The 9,863-nt window shown below is 47.0% G+C and overlaps 1 protein-coding gene across 1 annotated transcript in view; it reads left to right on the plus strand.

The window, feature by feature from the left end:
• The window catches only part of PRPF6 (pre-mRNA processing factor 6), a 56,370-nt gene that overhangs the window by 6,253 nt on the left and 40,254 nt on the right, over positions 1 to 9,863 (plus strand). Inside the window, exon 4 of the mRNA XM_017881297.1 lies at positions 8,744 to 8,822. Coding sequence (XP_017736786.1) covers positions 8,744 to 8,822 — 79 coding nt within the window. The remainder of the gene's footprint in view (positions 1 to 8,743; positions 8,823 to 9,863) is intronic.

Genomic DNA, 9,863 nt, shown 5'->3' on the forward strand with positions numbered 1-9,863 from the left:
CCGGCCTGATCATTTTAATTGATTCTGAAAATACATTTGATAAGGGCCGGGCGCAGTGGCTCAAGCCTGTAATCCCAGCACTTTGGGAGGCCGAGATGGGCAGATCACGAGGTCAGGAGATCGAGACCATCCTGGCTAACACAGTGAAACCCCGTCTCTACTAAAAAACATACAAAAAATTAGCCAGGCGAGGTGGCGGGCGCCTGTAGTCCCAGCAACTCGGGAGGCTGAGGCAGAATGGCGTAAACCTGGGAGGCGGAGCTTGCAGTGAGCTGAGATCCCGCCACAGCACTCCAGCTTGGGTGGCAGAGTGAGACTCTGTCTCAAAAATAAAAAAATACAAAAAACTAGCCGGGCGAGGTGGCGGGCGCCTGTAGTCCCAGCTACTCCGGAGGCTGAGGCAGGAGAATGGCATAAACCCAGGCGGCGGAGCTTGCAGTGAGCTGAGATCCGGCCACTGCACTCCAGCCCGGGCGACAGAGCAAGACTCCGTCTCAAAAAAAAAAAAAAAAAATGCATTTGATAAAATTCAACATTCCTTTATGATAAAAACTCTAGAAAAACTGGGTGTAGAAGGAATATACCTCAGGCTGGGCATGGTGGCTCACATCTGTAATTCCAGCATTTTGGGAGGCTGAGGCGGGAGGACTACTTGATCTCCGGAGTTTGAGACCAGCCTAGGCAAGAGGGTTAATACCCGTTCTTTCCAAAAAATAGAAAAATTAGCCAGGCTTTGTGGCACACACCTGTAGTCCTAGCTACTCAGGAGGCTGAGATGGGAGGATTGCTTGAGCCCAGGAGGCGGAGGTTGCAGTGAACCGAGATCACACCACCACACTTCAGCCTGGGCAACAGAGTGAGACCCTGTCTCAAAAAAACCGGACATATCTCAACACAATAAAAGCTGTATACAGCTGGATGGGGTGGGTCACACCTGTAATCACAACCCTTTGGGAGGCCCAGGCACTGGCAGATCATTTGAGGTCAGGAGTTTGAGACCATCTTGACCAACATGGTAAAACCCTGTCTCTGCTAAAAATCCAAAAGTTAGCTGGGTGTGTTGGCTCAGGCCTATAATTTCAGCTACTTGGGAGGTGGAGGTTGCAGGGAGCCGGGATCACGACACTGCACTCCAGCCTGGGCAACACGACAAAACTGTGTCGCAAAAAAAAAAAAGGCACATACGACGCACCTACACCTAGTATCATACTGAATGGGGAAAAACTGAAAGCCTTTTCTCTGAGATGTGGAACACAACAAGGATGCCCACTTTCACCACTGTTAATTCAACATAGTACTGGAAGTCTTAGCTAGAGCAGTCATCCAAATTGGAAAAGAAAAAGTTAAATTATCCTTGTTTGCAGATGGTATGATCTTATATTTGGAAAACCCTAAAGACTCTACCAAAACACTGTTGGAGCTGACAGATTCATTAAAGTTGCAGGCTGTGTCGCCAGGTGCGGTGGCTCACACTTGTAATCCCAGCACTTTGGGAGACCGAGGGTGGGTGGGTCACCTGAGGTCAGGAGTTTGAGACCAGCCTGGCCAACATGGAGAAACCCCATTACTATTAAGAATACAAAAATTAGGCAGGCGTGGTGGCGGGTGCCTATAATCCTAGCTACTCGGGAGGCTGAGGCACGAGAATCGCTTGAATTTGGGAGGCAGAGGTTGCAGTGAGACGAGATGGTGCCACTGTACTCTAGCCTGGGTGACAGAGTGAGGCTCCGTCTCAAAAAAAAAAAGTTGCAGGATACAGAATCCACAAACAAAAGTCAGTAGCATTTCTGTCGTCAACAGTGGACCATCTAAAAAATGAAGAAAGTAATTATATTTACAGTAGCTACAAATAAAATACTTAGGAATAAATTTAACCAAAGAAGTGAAAGATCTCTACAGTGAAAACTATAAAACATTGATGCAAGAAATTGGACAGAGATTCTGTGTCCATAGATTGGAAGAATCAGTGTTTAAAATATCGATACGACCTGGCCGGACGTGGTGGCTCATGCCTGTAATCCCAGCACTTTGGGAGACCGAGGCAGGTGGATGACTGAAGGTCAGGAGTTGGAGACCAGCCTGGCCAACATGGTGAAACTCCATCCCTACTAAAAAAATACAAAAATTGCCTGATGCTGTGACTCATGCCTGGAATCCCAGCACCTTGGGAGGCTGAGGCGGGTGGATCACTTGAGGTCAGGAGTTAGACACCAGTCTGTCCAACTTGGTGAAACCCTGTCTCTACTAAAAATACAACAATTAGCTGGGTGTGGTGGCGCACGTCTGTAGTCCCAGCTCCTCAGGAGGCTGAGGCAAGAGAATCACTTAAACCCGGGAGGCAAAGTTTGCAGTGAGCTGAGATTGTATCACTGCACTCCAGCCTGAGCGACAGGGCAAGACTCTGTCTCAAAAAAAAAAAATCAAAAAACAAAAAGTAGCTGGGCGTGGTGGCACACACCTGTAGTCCCAGCTAGTTGGGAGGCTAAGGCAGGAGAATCACTTGAACCCAGGAGGTCGAGGTTGCGTTGAGTTGAGATAGCACCACTGCACTCCAGCCTGGGTGACAGAGTGAGACTCCATCTTAAAATAAAATAAAATATCCATACTACCCAAAGTGATTTACAGATTCAATGCAATCTTTGTCAAAATACTAGGGACATTATTTTTTTTTTATTTATTTTTTTTGAGACAGAGTCTCTCTGTTGCCCAGGCTGGAGTGCAGTGGCCGGATCTCAGCTCACTGCAAGCTCCGCCTCCCGGGTTTACGCCATTCTCCTGCCTCAGCCTCCCAAGTAGCTGGGACTACAGGCGCCCGCCACCTCGCCTGGCTAGTTTTTTGTGTTTTTTTAGTAGAGACGGGGTTTCGCCACATTAGTCAGGATGGTCTCAATCTCCTGACCTCATGATCCGCCCGTCTCGGCCTCCCAAAGTGCTGGGATTACAGGCTTGAGCCACCGCGCCTGGCCTTAATAGGGACATTATTAACAGATACTGAAAAAATAGCCAGGTGCAGTGGCTCATGCCTGTAATCCCAACACTGTGGGACACCAAGGTAGGTGGATCACTTGAGGTCAGCAGTTCGAGACCAGCCTGGCCAACATGGTGAAATCCCATCTCTACTAAAAATACAAAAATTAGTTGAGCATGGTGGTAGGCACCTGTAATCCCAGCTACTTGGGAGGCTGAGGCAGGAGAATCACTTGAACCTGGGAGGCAGAGGTTGCAGTGAGCTGAGATCGTGCCATTGCACACCAGCCTGGGCAACAGAGTGAGTCTGCTTCTCAAAAAAAGAAAAAATAATTCTAAAATGTATATGGAGCCCAAAAGACCCAGAATAACCAAAGCTATCCTGAGCAAAAGGAACAAAACTGGAGGAATACTTGACTTCGAATTATACTACAGAGCTATAGTAACAAAAACAGCATGGTACTGGCAGAAGAACAGACACATAGACCAATGGAACAGGATGGACCCAGAAATAAATAGATACATCTACAGTGAACTCGTTTCTTTCTTTCTTTCTTTATTTTTCTTGAGATGGAGTCTTGCTGTTGCCCCGGCTGGAGTGCAGTGGCACGATCTTGGCTCATTGTAACCTCTGCCTCCCAGGTTCACGCCATTCTCTTGCTTCAGCCTCCTGAGTAGCTGGGACTACAGGTGCCTGCCACCACACCTGGCTAATTTTTTATATTTTTAGTAGAGATGGGGTTTCACTGTGTTAGCCAGTCAATCTCCTGACCTCGTGATCCACCCACCTTGGCCACCCAAAGTGCTAGGATTACAGGCATGAGCCACCGTACCCAGCCAGTGAACTCATTCTTGACAAAGGTACCAGGAATATTTATTGGGGAAAGGACAAGGTCTTCAATAAATGGTGCTGGAAAAACTGGATATCCATATGCAGGAGAATGAAACTAGACCTCTCGCTGTCACCACATACAAAAATCAAAAGACTTTAAGACCTCAAACTATGAAACTACTAGAAGAAAACACTGGAGAAACTCTGCAGAACATTGGACTAGGCAAAGATTTCCTGAGTAAGCACAGGCAACCAAAGCAAAAATGGATAAACGGAAGCTGGGTGTGGTGGCTCACTACTGTGAGCCAAGATTGTGCTACTGCAGTCTAGCCTGGGCAACAGAGACTGTCTCAAAAAGAAAAAAAAAAAGTTCTCATTATAGAATATTAGGAAAATAAGAGTATGGGTAAAAGCATAACGTTTATTCGTAAGTCTAGAAAGTAACAGTTAACATTTTGGCTCATTTCCTCTTTCTGTTGCTTTTTTTTTTTTTTTTCTGAGATCGAGTTTCACTCTTGTTCCCCAGGCTGGAGTGCAGTGGCATGATCTTACTGCAACCTCTGCCTCATGGGTTCAAGCAGTTCTCCTGCCTCAGCCTCCCAAGTAACTGGGATTACAGGTGCCCACCTCCACACCTGGCTAGTTTTTGTATTTTTAGTTGAGACATGGTTTCACCATGTTGGCCAGAATGGTCTCAAACTCCTGGGCTTGTGCTCCACCCACCTCGGCCTCCCCAAGTGCTGAGATTACAGACGTGAGCCACTGTGCCCAGCTCTCTTGCTTTTTATACATGTAATATAACTTCCTGTGATGTATGTGGAATGTTTTTTTTTTTTGAAGATGATTTCAGAATAGTAAAATATAGTTCTTCTGGAATTTTATTTATTTTTTATTTTTTTGAGTCTTCCAGGCTCAAGTGATTCTCCTGTCTCAGCCTCCCGAGTAGCTTGATTATAGGCACATGCCACCATACCTGGCTGATTTTTGTGTTTTTAGTAGAGACAGGGTTTTACCATGTTGGCCAGGCTGGTCTTGAACTCCTGACCCCAAGTGATCCGACCGCCTCAGCCTCCCGAAGTGTTGGATCCACAGGCGTGAGCCACCGTGCCCAGTCTTGCCACACACTTTAAACAACCAGATCTTGCATGATGTAAACTTGCTGTCCTGAGGACAGCACCAGGCCACCAGGGATCTGCCCTCATGACTCAGTGACCTCCGCCAGGCCCCACCTCAAACACTGGGAATTGTAATTGAGCATGAGATTTGATGGGGACACAGATGCAAACCATATCATTTGGCCTCCCAGAGTGCTGGGATTACAGGCATAAGCCAATGTGCCTGGCCTGGAAATCTTTTTAGAAGCTTGTTATTAAATCATTGTGCATAAATTTATACCTAGAGTAATTAAGTGTGAATGGCATTGCATTTTAATTTTTATTTTTTTTTTGGATACAGGATCTCACTCTGTCACCCAGGGTGGAGTACAGTGGCTTGATTATAGCTCTCTGCAACCTTGAATTCCTGGCTCAAGCGATTCTCCTGCTTCAGCCTCACAGGTAGCTAGGATTACAAGCACCTGCTACCACACCCAGCTAATTTTTCTTTTTTCTTTCATTTTTTTGGGATGGAGTCTCACTCTATTGCCCAGGCTGGAGTGCAATGGCGCGATCTCGGCTCACTGCAACCTCCGCCTCCAGAGTTCAAGGGATTCTCCTGCCTCAGCCTCCCAGGTAGCTGGGATTACAGGCACACACCACCATGCCCGACTAATTTTTGTAGAGACTGGTATTTTTAGTAGAGACGGGGTTTCACCGGTGTTAGCCAGGCTGGTCTCGAACTCCTGACCTCGTGATCTGCCTGCTTTGGCCTCCCAAAGTGCTGGGATTACAGGCGTGAGCCACCGGGTCTGGCTCACACCCAGCTAATTTTTGTCAGTGTTGCTCAGGCTGGTCTTGAACTCCTGGCTTCAAGTAATCCACCTGCCTCCCCTAATTTTGGCATCCCAAAGTGCTAGGATTACAGGCATGAGTCACTACACTCAGCCCTACTTTTTTTTTTTTTTTTTTGAGACGGAGTCTCGCTCTGTTGCCCAGGCTGGAGTGCAGTCGTGCGATCTTGGCTCACTGCAAGCTCCGCCTCCCGGGTTCATGCCATTCTCCTGCCTCAGCCTCCGGAGTAGCTGGGACTACAGGCGCCTGCCACCATGCCCGGCTAGTTTTTCGTATTTTTAGTAGAGATGGGATTTCACCCTGTTAGCCAGGATGGTCTGTATCTCCCTACCTCGTGATCCACTTGCCTTGGCCTCCCCAAAGTGCCAGGATTACAGGCGTGAGCCACTTGTGCCTGGCCAGCCCTACATTTTAAAGATTGATTGGAACCTCCAGGGTTAATGCATTTTAAAAAACATCAGGCTGGGTGCAGTGGCTTACATGTGTAATCCTAGTACCTTGGGAGGCCAAGGCGGGAGGATCACTTGAGTCTAGCAGTTCGAGACCAGCCTGGGCAACATAGTGAAACCATGTCTCTACAAAAAGAAAATAAAAATTAGTCAGTGGCATATGTCTGTAGTTCCAGCTACATTCCCAAGGCTGAGGCAGGAGGATCGCTTGAGCCTAGGATTTTGAGGCTACAGTGAGCTGTGATTATACCACTGCACTCTGGCCGGGGCAAGAGCAAGACCCTGTCTCTAAAACAAAAACAAAACAAAAAATAGCAGGTGACATGGACCCATGTAGAAAGTCATTAAATTAAATGTTTTTATTTATGTATTTATTTATTATTTTTTGAGACAAGAGTCTTGCACTCTCGCCCAGGCTGGAGTACAGTGGCGTGATCTCAGCTCACTGCAAGCTCCGTCTCCTGGCTTCACGCCATTCTCCTGCCTCAGCCTCCCGAGGAACTGGGATTACAGGCGCCCGCCACCACGCCTGGCTAATTTTTTTGTATTTTTAATACAGACGGGGTTTCACCGTGTTGGCCAGGATGGTCTCGATCTCCTGACCTCGTGATCCACCTGCCTCGGCCTCCCAAAGTGCTGGGATTACAGGCGTGAGCCACTGCGCCCGGCCATATGTTTTTAAAAAGTAGTGTACTTCGCTGGGCACGGTGGCTCACACCTGTAATCCCAGCACTTTGGGAGGCTGAGGTGAGCAGATCATGAGGTCAGGAGATTGAGACCATCCTGGCCAACACGGTGAAACCCCATCTTTACTAACAATACAAAAATTAGCCGGGCGTGGTGGTGGGTGCCTGTAGTCCCAGCTACTCGGGAGTCTGAGGCACGAGAATCACTTGAACCTGGGAGGTGGAGGTTGCAATGAGCCAAGATCGTGCCATTACACTCCAGCATGGTGACAGTGAGACTCCGTCTCAAAAAAAAAGTAGTGTACTTATTAAAACTTTTTATTCTGAAAACTGTCATAATACAAACAGGAAGAACAGTAGTGTGAATACCATCTCCTCACACATCATCTCAATGCTGAAGTACAGTTACGTGGGTGATGCAAACTGTTCTAGCACACAGAGCTGGGGAGCTGAGCTGAGCTGGTTGTTAGAGGTGAACTATTTGCTTGGAAGAGAAGGAAGCAAGGAGGGAAAGGAGAGATGAGTTCAGTAGAGTGTTTGGTAGTAAATAGGATAGTTATTGTTTTTCCTTTAGGTGGTTTTTTTTTTTTTTTTTTTTTTGTGCGACATGGTCTCACTCTTGCCCAGGCTAGATCAGCTCACTGCAACCTCCACCTCCTGGATTGAAATGATTCTCTTGCCTCAACCTCCCAGATAGCTGGGGATTACAGGTGCCTGCCACCATGCCCAGCTAATTTTTATTTTAATTTTTTTGAGATGAAGTTTCACTCTTGTCACCCAGGCTGGAGTGCAGTGGCATGATCTTGGCTCACTGCAACTTCCGCCTTCTAGGTTCAAGCAGTTCTCCTACCTCAGCCTCCTGAGTAGCTGGGATTACAGGCACGTGCCACTACAGCTGGCTAATTTTCATATTAGTATAGACTGGGTTTTACCACTTTGGCCAGGCTTGAACTCCTGACCTCAAGTGATCTGCCTGCCTCGGCCTTCCAAAGCGTTGGGATTACACGTGTGGGCCACTGCGCCTGGACTTCTTAGGTGTTTAAAATCCTTTGGGATTTTGTGAATTTTCAAGCAGTAAATATATTCATGCTCAAATGGAGTTATTTAGATCAAAGTAAGATATTTTTTGTTTTAATGAATTTCTGCATGTTTTTATTTGGTGGATAATTGAATTATTAGTCTTGTGAATGTATTTATATTTATTTATTTAGAGACAGAGTCTCTCTGTCACCCAGGCTGGAGTGCAGTGGTGTGATCTCGGCTCACTGCACCCTCTGCCTCCTGGGTTCAAATGATTCTTGTGCCTCAGTCTCCTGAGTAGCTGTGATTACAGGTGTGTGTTACCATGCCCAGCTAAGAATGTATTCATAATTACCTTAAAATATATTTGATTTGGGCTGGGCGCTGTGGCTCACATCTGTAATCCCAGCACTTTGGGAGGCTGAGGCAAGTGTATCACAAGGTCAGGAGTTCGAGACCAGCCTGGCCAGGATGGTGAAACCCCATCTCTACTAAAAATACAAAAATTAGTCAGGAGCGCTGGCGGGTGCTTGTAATCCCAGCTACTTGGGAGGCTGAGGCAGGAGAATCGCTTAAACCCAGGAGGCGGAGGTTGCAATGAGCCAAGATTACTCCACTGCACTCTAGCCTGGGCGACACAGCAAGACTCCATCTCAAAAAATATATATATATATATATATTTGTAGATATATATATGTATATGTGCACGTATGTATTTGATTTAACTGCTAACAGTATGGAGTTGTTCTTTTTGGTGGTTTAATTGAGATGTGTAATAAAGCAGCTTTGCTTCAGAACAGGCATGCAGTGTTTCTGATGTGTGCATGTTTCCTTTCCTAGGGAGCAAAGGGAGAAAGAAGAAATAGAGAAATATCGTATGGAGCGCCCCAAAATCCAACAGCAGTTCTCAGATCTCAAAGTAAGCCGATGAAATGGTGTGCAGTTTCTAATGCACTTAACCTGCAGAGACTCAGACTGCTCTTACGTGGAATTGATGAGACTTTACTACCTTGCTCTTTTTTAATTTAGAGGGTCATTGCTTAGAAGAAAGTCCTTGCTTCAGTGTGTTTAATTGTATGTGTGTAAAAAAAACCCTTCCGCCGGGCGCGGTGGCACAAGCCTGTAATCCCAGCACTTTGGGAGGCGGAGACGGGCGGATCACGAGGTCAGGAGATCGAGACCATCCTGGCTAACACGGTGAAACCCCATCTCTACTAAAAAAAAAAATACAAAAAACTAGCCGGGCGTGGAGGTGGAGCCTGTAGTCCCAGCTACTCGGGAGGCTGAGGCAGGAGAATGGCGGGAACCCGGGAGGCGGAGCCTGCAGTGAGCTGAGAGCCGGCCACTGCACTCCAGCCCGGGCGACAGAGCGAGACTCCGTCTCAAAAAAAAAAAAAAAAAAAAAACCCTTCCCCCTACCATAAAAGGTAGGACAAATGAACTTATTTTCTTTGTAATTTTAACTCCATTTATACCTAAGATTTTATTTCTTTTCTTTTTTTTTTTTTAGTTGAGGTAGTCTGGCTCTGTTGGCCCTGGCTGGAGTGCAGTGGTGTGGTCTCAGCTCACTGCAACATTCACCTCCCAGGTTCAAGCAATTCTCGTGCCTCAACTTCCCAAGTAGCTGGGATTACAGGCTCCTGCCACCCTACCCAGCTAATTTTTGTATTTTTAGTAGAGATAGGGTTTTGCCATGTGTGCCAGGCTGGTCTCGAACTCCTGACATCTAGTGATCTGCCCACCTCGGCCTCCCAAAGTGTGGAATTACAGGCATGAGTCACACGTCTGGCCCCATTTATATGTAAGGTTTTTTTTTTTTTTTTTTTATTGAGACGGAGTCTTGCTCTGCCACCCAGGCTGGAGTGCAGTGGCCGGCTCTCAGCTCACTGCAAGCTCCGCCTCCCGGGTTCACGCCATTCTCCTGTCTCAGCCTCCCGAGTAGCTGGGACTACAGGCGCCC

The sequence above is a fragment of the Rhinopithecus bieti genome, unplaced genomic scaffold (genome assembly GCF_001698545.2).
Source record: "Rhinopithecus bieti isolate Rb0 unplaced genomic scaffold, ASM169854v2 scaffold_12573, whole genome shotgun sequence".
Lineage (NCBI taxonomy): Eukaryota > Metazoa > Chordata > Mammalia > Primates > Cercopithecidae > Rhinopithecus > Rhinopithecus bieti.